This window comes from Balaenoptera borealis, assembly GCF_965194805.1.
Source record: "Balaenoptera borealis genome assembly, chromosome: 16".
NCBI classification, from domain to species: Eukaryota; Metazoa; Chordata; class Mammalia; order Artiodactyla; family Balaenopteridae; genus Balaenoptera; species Balaenoptera borealis.
Window position 1 is genome coordinate 80,147,522 of NC_138872.1, and position 15,071 is coordinate 80,162,592.

Sequence of the window (15,071 nt, forward strand, 5' to 3'; positions counted from 1 at the left end):
TGTGGACAGGCCCTCCCTCCCTTGCCTACCCGCAGACACCCCACCTTGGCTCTGGGAACTGGGCCAGCCCGCCCCCACCTCCGTTCCACAGCACAGTCTGAGCCCGCAGGGAAGGGGATAGCTCCAAGCCTGCCCAGGCACGGCTGCCCCCCGCCAAACCCCGCAGCCCAGGGCTGGGGGCGTCGGGGAGGAAGGGCAGGAGCAGGCCCAGGCTGTGTGCAGGCCAGGCTGCCTGTCCCTCCTGCCACCAGCCCTCCCCCCAGCCCAGCCAGACCCAGCCCGGGGGCTCTGGCCAAGGGCCTTCCTCCGGCTCCGGCTCCATCGGGGCGGCAGGAAGCTCCGGCTGCTGAATAATTGAAAAGAAGGCTTTCAGCTTTCTCCCTCCCCACTGCAGCGTCTTCTCGAGGGTTGGGTAACAAACAGCAGTGCCAGCGCCTCCTGAGGGAGACTCCAAGAAGGCAGGGAGGAAGCTGGCTCTGCTAATGCCCTCTCTGCCGGCCTGCCCAGCGCCTTCCTCCCAGGCCTCGCCCCGCAGCATCTTCTGACCCGCGAATACTGGTCTGTACGGGTCCGTGTGGGCTGGTATCTAGTAGTCTTCACAAGTTGGCACTGATTTGGTACATTATCTACCTTCTGTGTTCTGATTTATGCCGATCTATACGTCTTCCTGGTTAACTCATGCCTGCAGTGGTTTAGACTAGCTGGCATTGTTTATGGGTAGTATTAACAGTTAACGCTTACACACAGAACTTACTACATTCCTGGGCACGGCTGCACTGTGCATATGTTAATTCCTTCACCCCTAATGGTGGGGGTACTTATATTAACCCCATTTTACAAATGAGGAAACTGAGCACAGAGGTCAAGTCACTTTAGGGCACATAGTAATTGATTTGAACCCAGCCTGGCTCTTCTGTCACTTGCTGATCCGTACAGATCTGTCTTGGTTAATGTGGACCGGGCTGTCCCTGAGAGTCAGACCTTTCTCCAGGGCAGAGGCCACCAAAATCGAGGGCACCAGGCAGCAAGAGAGATCTTTTTGCAATGCAAAGCTGACTGTGACCTCCCCAGCTCAGCAGCCTTCACTGGCTCCCGACTGCCTGCAGGGTATGGTCCCAGCTCCCCCAGCCCCTCCTGGCCCACTGTGCCTGCCTGTGCATGAGCCCATGCTCTTCCTTTTCTCCTCTCCAAGCCTTCTTCCCACATGCCCCACACTCTGTGCAAGACAGCCTTCCTCCCCTTCTACATCCACCAGCTCCTACTTATGCTTCAAGAGTCCTCCTCCAGGAAGACCTCCCAGCTTTGATCCTCCCCGAACACACTCCAGCTCAGTTGATGTCTCTGCCGCACGTCTCCCATCCCAGCACTTATCTTGCTACCTCACAATGCTTCTCCCCCTGCATCTCCTCTGGTGAGCCTCAGACTGGCCACTCACCGAATAGCTGTGACATGAATGAGTGACCTGCCCCTAGAGCTGAGGGGCCATCTCCCAGTCCTGTGGCCCTTACTCACCAGCCGCACCCGCTTGGGCAGGGAGCACAGGGAGGGACTCTAGTTTGTTCCAGCCATGACCTGGTTACCTTTGCCACCTCCCCACGCTTGTGTTCACGGGCTGGAGGTCTGGAGAACGGTCCCCCCGGGAAAGGGAGGGGTTGACAGGAGAGCCCCCTCCCCAGGGTACTCTGGGGACACATCCTCTGTTGTCAGGAGTACAGCCTGGCTTCAGGGCAGGGACTGGGGTGGGGAAGGGGCACACCCAGATGCCTTGGACACAGTGGAGGTGGGTTTTCTTTGCCAGCTTCATAAAATATCTTGACAAAACCATTGTTGTTACACACTTATTTTTACAAAGACCCAGACTTAGTTTCACAAGCGAAGTGCCTGGTTTCATGTGTGTTTGTCAGTTGCATCACGTTTCTGACAGTTACAAAGAACTCTTTCCTCCAGGAAACTCCGGAGGCACGTCCCTCCCCACCCCCTCTCCCCACACTGAGCTTTTTCTCTGGGCGGGCTCACCCTGTGTTAGTGGTCCCCACCTTCACGGGAAGGCTGTTCGCCATCATGCATCCCACTCCACCCTGACCCTCTTAATCCCAGGTCCCTGGACCTCGCCGTACCCTTGCCTTCAGCCTGTGCCGTCCCCTGCTTGGACTCCCCCTTCCTTAGACTCATCCTTCAAAGGACCAGTGTAAACACCCTTGCCTTTGTGAAGCCTTCCCTGACCAGCGCAGGCAAAGGTAGACCCTCCATGGTCTCTTTTTTGCTCCCGTAGCATTGTGGGGGGGTGGTGGTGAGGGGTAATCAGGATCTGTCTTCATAACAAGCTTGTCACTGAAAGAATGAACAATCCCACCACCTTACGAGCTAGGGAGTATTGTCTCCATTTTACAGATGAGAAAACTCAGGCTCGGGGAGGTTTGGTGACATTCCCTGATCACCCAGGGAGAACTGGTATAACCAGAATTCAAGCTCAAATCTTCTGATTCCAAACTGGTGCTGCTTGTTCCTGAGCCAGCGGGAGCAGCAAAAGGACCTTAGTGGCAAGAAGGTGGTTAAATTGTGTGTGACCACAGGTCAAGAGTTTACTTGAAATTGTAGGAACCTGTACCTTTGAGGGTGCAGAGGCCCCGAGTCATGACAACATCACCGGGTAGGTGGGTCTCTGGCAGGCAGGGGTGGGGAAAGGAGCCCCCAGGGGAGTGAGTGCTGCCCCTGGGGGAGAGAGGCTTCTGAGTCCCAGGAGCAAAGGGGGCCCCTGGGTTGGTGCCATGGGGGCTGGAGGCTGAGACACTGAAAGTGAGTTGGGAGGGGTTTGCTGAGGCCCGTGGGGATGGGGGAAGGTGGCCCAGGTCATCCTTGCCCTGGGCTCCGGCCTCTGCCCTCTCCTCCCTCCACAATCAACAACCGTGCTTACCCTTGGGTCTCAGTCCCCAGCTATGTGATGACATCCCCCAATCAGACCCAGAGCTCAGCCTTCTAGACACCTTCATGTGGATGTCCAAGGACTCCTCACCCCCACCATGTCCAAAAGAGGACAGTCACCACTGACAAATAATCATCACCACTTATGAGACGTTCATTGTGTGCCAGGCACTGTGCTAGCATTTCACATGCATTAGTCCTTTCCCACGACCCTACGAGGAGGGTGCTGTTATTAGTTCCAATTCACAGGCAAGGAAACAGGCACATAGTTTAAGCCACATGATCAAGGTCACTCAGCTCATGAGTTCCCAAAGAGCACGGCCCTGTCTCCCCGCCTCAAACCATGTTCCCCGCGGCATGACCCAGTCTCCTTCTCAGACACATATGTGGTCCACTGTTCCCTCTCCCCAGACCTGGTCCAGCCCCTACCACCCTTAGCATCCTACCCCTCTGAGCCCCGGGGTGAGTGATGATCTCATTAGCTGAGAGGCCTCTGTGCCTGTCAGCAGGCTGGACCCTTCAGTACAGATGGGCTATTTCCCCTTCAGTTAATCTCCACCAGCAGGACTGGACTTGCAGGTACCGGCAGCCAGACTGCGTTCCATCCTGTCCTCAGCCACGCCTGCTCAGGGGACCCAGGCTTGGGACTGAGGGAAGGAGGCAAGCCCAGGGACTCAGCAGTGAGGCTTGGAAGTCAGGGCTATGGCCCTTTAACCACTTCCTGGCTGTCAGAAGGGGAGATGCGCCCCCCCCCACCCCTCCCCCGCCCCCAACAGACAGCATTAAATTCATGACTTAATCTGCACATGCGTTTGACTGGCCCAGCATCTGGGCCTGCCCTTGGGACCTGACCCAGTGCTGGGGACAGCCTCAGGCTGAGCTCTGGGGGAAACTGGTGTGGCCCTGGCCACTGGCTACAGCAGCAGGAAGGAGGTGGGCTGAAGGCTTGGCGGTATACATACATAGTCAGTATTACCTAGATTTCCAGAGCAGGAGAAGACCTGTGGGGTCTTTGAGTCCAGTCCCTCATTGTCCAGTGGGGAAACCAGGGTCCAGAGATGGGAAGAGACTCGCTCAGGGTCTCACAGCCAATCAGGGGTCAAGAAAAGACTTCCTATGTGCCACCCTGCCTCCAAAGAGACACAGCATCAATGTCCCCAAGGACCTTAACAAGTCAGGGTCAGGGTCAGTGTTATGGCTCTAGACCTCATAGCTGCCTGACTGACCCCCAAAAGCCCCTCACCCTTAACACAGCCCAGTTTGCCCTCCATATTCCCCATCACAGTAAATGGCTGCACCATCCCCCTGGCCACGCAAGCCAGAGACCCAGTGTTACCCAAGGTGCCTCCCTCCACCCCACACCCAGTCCGCCAACAGTCCTGCCCAGTCTGTCCATCTATTTCTTGACTCCTGGCCAGGCCCCAGCTGCTCTGGTGTCCCTGTCTCCAGCCCCTCTCACCCCTTCTGGGAAGCCTGCCCTGACCAACCAGGCGGAGATGCAGACACTCCTCAAATTCTCTTTTATCACACTACACCGCGATAACTACTGGTTTCCCAAACCAGCCTGTGAGCTGCCAGAGGGTCAGGATGGGGTCTTGCTTGTCTCCAAATCTCCAGCATTTGTTGCTGGGGGAGGGGGCGAGTAGACGCTGGGCGAGTGTTTGTTGTGTTTGTTGAGTGAATATAATAGTTTATCTCCTATTTGAGTAGTTCCTGTAATGGCGAATTCACTCATCCTGGGATGAACTGCTTAGTTTTTTAAAAGTTTTGATTGTTAGGGAAAAAAATCCTACCTTGGACTTAGCTGAAGTCCACTCAAGATGACTTCTCCGCAGGAGTCCTGGCTTTGTCTTCTGGAACCACCCAGACTGGCTAGGGGCTTGCTCCCCTCAGTGTGGGTCAAGGTCCAGCACAGGTGAAACTTGTTAGAAATGCAAATTCTCAGAGCCCACCCCAGATCTACCGAATCAGAAATTTCAGGAGTAGACCATAGCCATCTATGGTTTAACAAGCCCTCCAGGTGACTCTGCTGCCAAATAAGATTTGAGAACTGCTGCTGTAGAACCGGCTCCCAATTGCTCGTCCACAGATGGTCTATATCAGAATCACCTGGGGAACACTGACAATTTCACCCCCAGAGATTTTGATTCAGTAGGTCTAGGTAGGAATCACATATAAAATACAAGACACCCAGTTTAATTTGAATTTCAGATAAACAATGAATAATTTTCTTTTAGTATAAGGATGTCCCAAATATGAAATTCATGAAATTCAAATTAATTTAACTGTGCATCCTGTATTTTTATTTGCCAAATCTGGCGACCCAACCTACTTCTTTTTTAATAACTTTATTTATTTATTTTTGGCTGCTTTGGGTCTTTGTTGCTGTGCGCGGGCTTTCTCTAGTTGCGGCGAGCAGGGGCTACTCTTTCATTGTGGTGCGCAGGCTTCTCATTGCGGTGGCTTCTCTTGTTGCGGAGCACGGGCTGTAGGCACGCGGGCTTCAGTAGTTGTGGCACACGGGCTCAGTAGTTGTGGCTCATGGGATTAGTTGCTCTGCAGCATGTGGGATCTTCCCGGACCAGGGCTTGAACCCGTGTCCCCTGCATTGGCAGGCAGATTCTTAACCACTGCACCACCAGGGAAGCCCAGCCCAACCTACTTCTAACAAGTTTCCCAACAGATTCGGCCAGGTTTGGCCTAAATCCTCTACAATCCTTCAAGTATCTGAAGACTGGGATTCTGACCGCTTGTATATTCTTATCACCGCACCATTCTAGACATAGTTTTGTTGATGTTGCCTAAGATACCATGTACTTTTGGCAGCCACACCATGATACTGACTCAAATTGAGCCTGTGACCGCTGAAAACCCCTAAATCCTTCCTAAATATGCTGCTTCTAAAGTATGTCTACCTCATTCCAATTTTAGAAAGTTAATTTGGGATCCAGCTTCAGGATGTGGCATTTCTCACTATGCTGTTTCACCTTCTTAGACTCCTTCCATCTTTTCAGTCTGTTGAGTCCTTTCACATTCTGACTCTGAATTTATGAGCCTTCTCAAGTGGTGTCCTCAGTGAATCTGATCATCAGGTTATCAGAGTTCCATCCAGTCAATGGTGGACATATCGGATCAGATGTGGGTGAGGACAGAGCCCTGTGGTCTTCCACTAGATACCCCCATCTAATGTGACATCGACCCATTAATCAGCTCCCTTTGAGCATAGGTTAATCTATCCACCAAATAAAACAGTACAGAATGTTAGTTCCCACCAGCACAATGTCTCTTTCTTCTTATGAAATCTCACAAGGATTCCGTAATAGATAATATCAGATACCCCACAGAGAGACTCGGTGCCTGCAGTAACTAACTACCTGGTCTGCTGGTCCAGCAACCCTGACTTGGAAAGAAGTGGGCTCAGTGTGCAATGACTTGTTCTTAGGGTCCTGGGCTCTCCTCTAGGGGTTCAGGGATCATTCTTTCAATAGCGTGCCTCTGATTCCTGCCTGGCGTCCTCCATCACCAGGTGAAGTTGCTAGAATCTACCGTCTGCCCTAGTGAGAATCCAGACAGCATCTGCCCTCTGTCTTCACATCCCTCTCCTTTCCTTCAGTCACTCCTGAAAGATTGCCTTCAGCAGCCTAGCCATTTAACCCAGGCATTCTCCCAGTGTCAGGGATAGGATTTCTCAGGGTCTGGAGATCTGAGTGCATTCAGAACTGCTCCCACCAGCTTCCCCTCCCCTGCCAAGGAGCTCAGGCCAAGTTCTAGGCTGGGGAGCCTCAGAGGGAAAGCATGCAGAGCAGCATTACTCAGAACCTGGCTCCACGGGCTCTCGCTGGGACCCAAGCACTTTGTCCCCACACCCTCAGTGCACCTCCTGAGTTGCCAGGTGCTGGGTAGGCTCTGGGGAGCCAGAATGAAGGGATGGTCCCCTCCACTCAAAGGGCTAGTACAGGGGTCAGATGCAGACAATAAATTGAGCCTCAGTATCTAAAGAGGTGAGGACAAAAGCTGTGGGGGCACAAGGAGGGAATGACTCATCCTTCCTCGAAAGCAGGGAAGGCTTCCCAGAGGAGGTGACGTTTGAGCTGGGCCCAGAAGGATGTGCCGGAGTTCCCCAGGTGGAGAGGAGAGGAAACGGAATTCCAGCACAGGGGAACCGCATGGGCAAAGGCACAAAGGAGTGAGAGCACATGTTTGGGGACAGATGACCCAGGCTGAGGGGCTGGATGTTGGCTACAGGATGAGGTGTGGCACAGGATGAAGTTGCAAGATAGTGTAAGGCAAAATGCAAAGGGATCTTGCAGGCTGTATCAAGGACTGCCCAGCATTCCTCTGTCCCACCTCCCTTTTTGCCTCCTCCTTGTTCCACCCCGGGGCGCTGGGCTCCACATGTTTCAGGCACTTTGCTGGCCCTAGGAGTTGAGGCTAAACTGCCCTCAGCCCTCAGGGGGAGCCAGACCTGTGTGCCCACAGTGACACAGTGAGTGGCTAGAGCTCCAGGAGGGTCGCACTAGCCAGAGAGGGGGTGGGGGCTTCCAGAAAGTGGGGAGGCCTGTGAGCAGTGACTTTGAGGTCATGCAGGAGGCAGGTGCAGAGCACCCCAGGGAAAGGGAGCAGCAGGGGGAAAGGCCTGGATGCAAGAGGGATGGAGAATCTGTGTGGGCGCAGCAGGGGGACGGCTAGTCCAGGAGACAGGCCATGTCACGACTTGAAGCCAGAGTGACAGGCAGCCACTAGAGGCTGTTAATCAGGGCATGATTTGCTGATTTGCTCCTGGACCAATCTCCCAGGTTGCTGATGGAAGATGAACAGAAAGAGGTCGGGGATGGGGGGACAGACAGGATGCTGAGGCCAGAGTGGACCAGAGGGAGAGGCTTGAACTGAGGCGGTAATGAGAGAGGAGGAGATGGATAAATGTGAGCAAAGTTGAGAAGAGGGAATGAGGGACCAAACTTGATGTTGGTGAGCTGTGGTGGGCCAGGACAATGGGGTTCTCCAAGCTCCATGCGTGTCCCTGGCTGGAGGCCGTAAGCTATGCACCGGAGCCAAGGCAAGTAGCAAGCAGGGATCCCAGAGCTTTGTGTGGCGCTTGGTGAGTGGGTGATGCCTGTGGGGTACCCTAGGAGAAGGCCTGGTGGAGCTGGGGTGCAGGGCTGGGCTAGGGACAGACGGGAAGCAGGGTTAGAAGAACAGCTTTGTTCTGTAAATCCCCAAAAGCCCTCCTCTTTTGAAGAATCTGGATGATGCTCCCAGGCACAGGTTGGGAACAAAGGCTCAGAGAGGAGCAGTGACATTGTCAGGGTCACAAAGCAAGGAGTAGAGAAGCCTGACCTAGAACTCAGACATGTGGGGGGATGGACGTGTGAAAGGAGCTTGTGTTCCCATTACCACTGTCACCTCCTTTCAGTGTCCCCTTCACAGCCTTTTTCCTTTCACAGCCCCCCTCTCTTCTCGGCCTTTCAGACTCCATGGCTCTGAACACCCCTCACCCCCCCATCACTTTGAGGCCAGTGAGGGGAGTATGTGTTTGGGCGGGGGGGTTGTACCGAAGGAGGGCCCCATCTGGGATGTCCAGACATGCCCAGTTCCTTCTCTTCTCACCTCCCTCCACCCCTTCCCTCCCTCCCATCCCACTCCCTGGGAAGGAGGCCTCCCTGTTGCTTAGCAACTAGCAGAGCCTTGGAGAAAGGAAATGGAAATAGCTCAGGAGGTGCCTCCCCTCTGCTAAGATAAGTCCTTGGTGTGTGTGTGTGTGTGCACACGCGCGTGTACATGCGCAGGGTGCATGCAGGCACATGCTCTACTTTGGGTCTAGCATGAAGCCACAGCTTCTCACCTCCCAAGCCATGCTGACTCCTACCCCATCCCAAGCCGGCAGGAGGATGTGGCTGCCTGGAGAGTTAATGTCAGTGCCACTTTTGGTCACATCCTCAGAAGCAGTGTTCCCAGAACAAAGGAGGGGACAGTCCTGTGGGCTTCAATCAGGCGCCTACCTGGAATGGACTTTGGAAAAGTTAGCCAAATCCAAGTAGGAACTGAAAACTGCATCTGAGGTGGGAATGGAGTTGAGCCTGGAGAAGGGTCCATCTTCCCGTCTCGGCAGGGCTGACCCAGAGCAGCCTGGGAGGGGGGAGCACACGTGGTCTGTGACTCCAGGGGCCAGAGCCAGGAGAATGGGTACTGGGGAGGGAGAGGGGGTGTTAAACTGAGCCTGAAGGAAAAACAAGAATAAAACCAACAAATTTTCCCAGAGACCGACTTGGTTGCCTGGGGAGCTGCCAGCAGGCAGGGGCCAGGCAGGCAGGCCCAGGCATTGGTACAAGGCAGAGAGGGTTGTCCTGAGTGGTTACTAGGTCCCTGGAGATGAGAAGGTTCCTTAGGGGCCATCTAGTCCGGCCTGAATCCACCCACCTTACAGACGGGGAAAGCCCAGTGTCCGATTCCCCCTCATGCCCTGGGGTGTGACCCAAAGGTGCAAACCTGCCACCAGCCCGGCTCTGCAGCATGAGGGGAAGCGGATTAGAGCCGTGAGCGGTCCTTTAAATCTCCAGGATTAACCCGCGCCGAGAGGAGCTTAGCAGGTGGCCGAGAAGTGACCATCCCGCCGGGTGTCTGTGTCTACCCCGCAGGGCCGAGGCCAGCAGCTCCGGGAGCAGCCACCATGTCCTCCACAGTGAACAACGGGGCGGCCAGCATGCCGTCCCCGCCCGACGCGGCGAACGGCTTTCCGCAGCCGGGCGCTTCGTCGGGGGCCTGGCCGCGGGCGGAGGAGGAGCTGCGCGCCGCGGAGCCCGGCCTAGTGAAGCGCGCGCACCGCGAGATCCTGGACCACGAGCGCAAGCGGCGCGTGGAGCTCAAGTGCATGGAGCTGCAGGAGATGATGGAGGAGCAGGGGTGAGTCGGAAGGGGGCGGGGCCGGGGCGGGGCACTGGGGGCGTGGAGGGAACCAAGGGCGGCGCCGGGGCGGAGCCAGCGTTGGGACCCGGGAGCCTGTAAGGTCAGAATCTGAACCATTGCAAGCCCAGACGAACTTTCATTCATTTATTAGTTTATTCTACCAATAAGCCGTCTGGAACTCCTGCTCTACGTCAAGCTCTGACCTGGGCTCAGATTCGCAGAAGCCAAGGAGACACAGTCCATGCCTTCCAGAAATATCCAGCCCAGTGCAGGAGAGAGGGCTGTAAACATCAATGATAAATCAAGGCCTCAGTTTCCCCTTCTATAAAATGGGTGGATCGAGCTGCCTGGTCTCTGCCAAGCAGATGCTGCAGCCAGGCAAGAAAGCGCAATGGGCCCCTACTATGTGTGAGGGCTGCCTGTGGTTTCAGCAAAGGAATCCCACCCAGCAGCCACACCCGGAAGCTTAGGTTTCACCCTATCTAGTTCAGAACCAGTCGCAGGGGCACACAAGTGTGCCAGGCACTGTGCTGGGCAACGCTGGACCCCAGAGCCGAATCAGAGTCACTTCCTCAAAGACCGCCCTCCCGACCTCTATTCCTTCCCCATCTCAGAAGGGAAACAGACATGTTAACAACCAACTCCACCATAAGACAGATTAGAATCATGGTTATAGGACAGGACAGGAGAGGGTCAAGTGCTTCAGGAGCTCAGAGGGGAGATTATGAGAGAAGACATTTGAATGGGCCTTGAAGGACGTGTAGGAGTTCGTCAGGCTGAGAAGGAGGGGGTGTGCATTAATCAGTAAGGATTTAGGGACCTCCCCCTGAAAATCCAGTGGAGACAGGACAGCCCTCACACGTGGAGCTGGAGGCAAAGAAACAGAGAACAAAGCCATTCCCATCTGTGCAGCTCCAAGGAAAGCTGGTACTCCCAAGCCTCCCTTTTGCATCTGCCCTGAGTACTTTGAAACTACTGGGCCGGCTGTTGATGGAGTCAAAGTGGGGAGCAGGGCCTGCCCATCAGGCTTGCACTGTCAGTGAGCTGAGAAATCAGAAATGCCCAGTGCATTAGGGCCTGGAGCCACATGGGGACAGACAGCCTGTGTAAAGCAGTCCTTCCAAGCCACATCTTTGTCTGTTCATCCAGGCCTCCTGGGCTCCCTAAGAGGCAGCCAGGACAAGGCTCACTCTCCCGTTGGAGCCCAGAAGACACTGAGGCTCAGACAGAGATAGTCACCACCACCCAAGGCCCTCAGGAAGGCAGGGCCAAGGCTGCCAGGCAGGGCCGCTTGTAGGAAAAGAAAGGGGCACGGGGACTTGGTGTTCACCTCCAGGTGGGGACCAGGTGGGGGTGGGGAGGGTCCCTGCAGAGAGGGACGGATGGGTGGAAGGCTGCTGAAGACAGACAGTAAGGAGGCTTCCAGCTGGCAATGAAAACAGGTTTGAGGAGCTGTGGATGTGGCCAAAGACATGAGCTCCACAGGGGCAGGGTGGAGTAGCGGGTGCGGATGGAGTATCCTTCTGCAGAGAGAGTCCCAGACCTTAATTAAACCTGCAAATCCTGCTGAATTGGGAGACTCGAGGAGTGGAGGGAGTGTGGGCGTGGCTGGGGAACAGGGTGACTGGGACAGTAGAGAACCAGCCTTCTGTGCTTCATTCTAGGAAAACACCCCTTTCCCCTCCCAGAGCCCCGCCCCTTCTGCGTCACAGGGCCCCGCCCCCTCCCTCTCACAAAGCCCCGATCCTTCCCCTCACAGAGCCCCGCCCTCTTCCTAAGCCCCTTCCTCTTCACTGAACCTTCCCCTTCGGAAAGCCCTCCCCCTCACAGAGCCCCAACCTTTCATGGACCTTCCCTCCCCTACCGCCCCACCCCGCCGGTTGCATCTCCCCCTGCACTGGGAGGCTTATTATCCGACGAGGGCAGCCTCAGGTGGAGGGGGACGGCATTTGGCCGTGTCCTTGGTGTCCGTCCCCTGGCATCAAGGACTTACGCCTCTCTAGGAAGCACCCATCAGGCCTCCAGATGTTCCGTCAGGGGCCCTTCCTCCACCCAAGCTCTCACTCCAAGTGGTCCTTAGACTGGAGTCTCCCACAAAGCTAGCTCTCAAGTTACCATCCACCTCCCCTCCCCATCTCTTAGCGGCTGCGCGGTCGGTAGAGGGCACAGCCACTCTGGAGCCCAGCAACCCGGGCTTCCAGCCCTGGCCTGTGACCTTGGGCAAGTCACAGCTACTGGCCTGTTAAATAGGGAGTTGTTCTGGGAATTCCTTGGCCGTCCAATGGTTAGGACTCCACGCTTTCACTGCTGAGGGCCCGGGTTTCCATCCCTGGTTGGGGAACTAAGATCCCGCAAGCCGGGGCGGGGTGGTGGTTGGGGGGGATAAATACATAAATATAAATAAGAATAAAAAAATTTTTTAAGGTGGGGGGGGACTTGTTCCGAGTGTCCTGTGGACTGAGGGACATGCAGCGCTCCCGCACGCGGAGCCAATCCCCAGAAAGTGCTCCACAAACACTAGAGACCTTTGCTCTGTTATAAAATCCAGCCATTAATATCCATTCCTAGAAACGCTGGGTCATTCGCATTTATTTACCAGCTTCTCAGGCATTTGACAAATATTCCCACTAGTCACAGGAACACACACTCTTTGGCCCTGTTAAAAAGAAATCCCTTCCTTAATGTTGATGGATGGCGGCTAATTCACTGGTGATTGACGCTGCCTTCGGAGTCATCTTCCTGGGCAGCCGCCACGTGCAGCCGGCAACCACCTTGGCGGTGGGGACAGCGCCCCCAGCCTTTGTGACGTGATGCTCCAGCTCCGGCCCCAAACATCCCCCCACATCCTACCCATGCCCCTTCCTATGAGGACCCTGGAGGTGGACAGAGCACGGCTCTGCCCCTAGCTGGGTCTGGAGCTTTGAATCCTCCCCTCTCCCTGTTCTGTTTCCTCATCTGTAAAATGGGAATAGTAAGGCCACCCACCCCCCTCAGAGCTGTGGTGAAGATCAAATTAATGACCGAGGAAGTAATTATCTAGGAAATGCCGGATCTGGGCAAAGACAGGCAGAATGAAACATTTTCAACGCTGGGACCCTCTTTTAAAATGCATTGTCGGGACTTCCCTGGTGGCGCAGTGGTTAAGCGTCCGCCTGCCAATGCAGGGGACACGGGTTCGAGCCCTGGTCCGGGAAGATCCCACACGCCGCGGAGCAACTAAGCCTGTGCACCACAACTACTGCGCCTGCGCTCTACAGACCGCGAGCCACAACTACTGAGCCTGAGTGCCACAACTACTGAAGCCCGCGCACCTAGAGCCCGTGCTCTGCAACAAGAGAAGCCACCGCAATAAGAAGCCCGCGCACAGCAACGAAGAGTAGCCCCCACTCGCGCAACTGGAGAAAGCCTGCGTGCAGCAGTGAAGACCCGACGCAGCCAAATTTAAAAAAAAAAAGAAATGCATTGTCCCCTCCCCCCACCCCAGCCCCAGAGGGCAACCCAGGAAGTCCCCAAGCAAAAATGACTTTGGCACATCCTTCCCGAAGAGTGAAGCGGCAATGAGGGAGCCAGACTGGCTTGGGAAGCAGCGGAGCCAGTAGGCTGTGGCGCTGAGAAAGGCAGCCTTGCCCTGCCTACCCGCTTCCCCTGTCCAAGCCCTTAACTTTTAGCCAGCCAGGCCTCCTGCGTGGCCTTAAGTTGGCAGGTGCTGCCACATCCGCAGGGAGTGGATGATTTGGATACCAGCCTCCCTCTCCTCAGCCTTTGCCTCCTGGGAGAGCAGAGGGGAGAGGCCCAGGTGACTCCTGACCCGGGACCACGCTGACCTGGGAGGGGTCTAGGGTAGAAAAAGGCAGGGAGCCTGGGACGACTAGACCCTTTGTCCCCACAGCTCTGGGACAAATAATCCTCAATCAACTCCATTTATGGAGCACCTACTACGTGCCAGGCACTGCGCAAAGTGCTTTATATGCATCATCTCCCTTAATCCTGTGACGACCTTGAAAGGCAGGTTACTATCCCGTTTCACAGATGTAGAGGCTCAGGCTAAGAGAAGTATGCGGACTTGTCCAAGGTCACAGAGCTAGAAAGTGGGGGTGCTGGGATTCGAAAACAGGACGGCCTGGCTCTTCTGCCTCTCCTCGTAATGCCTGTGGCCTCAGCTGAGAGGTGTGAGGGGAGAGGAGACTCCAGGTGGTGGTCACACTTGAGACCACTTTGCCCGATAACCAGATGTCCTCCCTGGGTCCCAGCTTCTCCCAGCAAGAAACCCCGGCGCATAGAGGGGTCTTCCTGAGTCAGGTCAGTCCAGCAATAGCGGCCCCCCAACAGCAGGTGCTGGCGTTAGTCACCTCGCCTTACACCTGCCGGCTCTGGGATGAGCCCTAAGTCCCTGCACACATCCTGCTCCAGGTCTTCATGAAATCCTGGGCTTCGCTCCCACCTCCCAGCCTTCACATGCTCTGTAGATCCCCAGGCATGCGGCTTGGACCCTGGCCTGAAGCCCCTCCCATACAGCTGGGGGTCTGGCCCAGCCTTGCTCTTGGTCCACCTCCTTCCCAACCCTGCCAGGTCCCAGGCCCCCTGCTGATGGCCCAGCCAGCTGGTGTCTCCCTCCCAGGGGTCTCTGAGTTGGGGGCTCGGCAGTGCTGAAGGGCCGGTACTGTTTTTCTCTGTGCTGGTGACAATGACAAGCTGTTCTCCTGAGGAGGAGGTGAGATGGAAGCAGTTCCTCTGAGCCTCCACTGCTCAGAAAAGGACCAAGGATATGACTCAGGGGATGTTTACAGCAGGAGGGATTCCCTCCTTCAGAGCCCGGTGACCGAGGGCTCTGTCCTGCTCAGCAAGCAAGGCCTAGGGACCTCCGGCTGAATGCTCAACAGGGACCAAGGTGGACACTTACAAGCCAAGGCCCAGGGCTGGTGAAGCTGGGTCAGTGGTGTCAGCACAGCAGGACCTGAGACACACACACTCCTGCGGAAACGGTGGGGGGTTGGAAGAGACGGGTTCCTCCCCCTGCCAGGCCGGACTCCATCCTCCCTATGGGGAGGGGTAAATTAGGAGATTGGGATTAACATATACACACTACTATATATAAAATAGATAACCAAGAAGGACCTGCTGTATAGCACAGGGAACTCGACTCAATATTTTGTAATAACCTATAAGGGAAAAGAAGCTGAAAAAGAATATATATATGTGTACATATAACTGAATCACTTTTCTGTACACCTGAAACTAACACAACA

General features: G+C 55.4%; 1 protein-coding gene and 1 long non-coding RNA gene across 2 annotated transcripts in view; one reads left to right on the forward strand and one right to left on the reverse strand.

Annotated features, from left to right (window-relative positions):
* Positions 1–15,071, forward strand: part of SRRM3 (serine/arginine repetitive matrix 3) — a 54,958-nt gene that overhangs the window by 11,281 nt on the left and 28,606 nt on the right. The window contains 1 exon segment of the mRNA XM_082360242.1: positions 9,558–9,822. Within this exon segment, the coding sequence (XP_082216368.1) occupies positions 9,590–9,822 (233 nt within the window). The 5' untranslated portion in view covers positions 9,558–9,589.
* On the reverse strand, positions 272–9,541 carry LOC309613448. The gene is made up of 3 exons (XR_014235731.1): positions 9,409–9,541; positions 8,922–9,108; positions 272–5,525 (listed from the first exon to the last, which is right to left on the reverse strand). It is a non-coding gene; the product is annotated as an uncharacterized lncRNA (long non-coding RNA).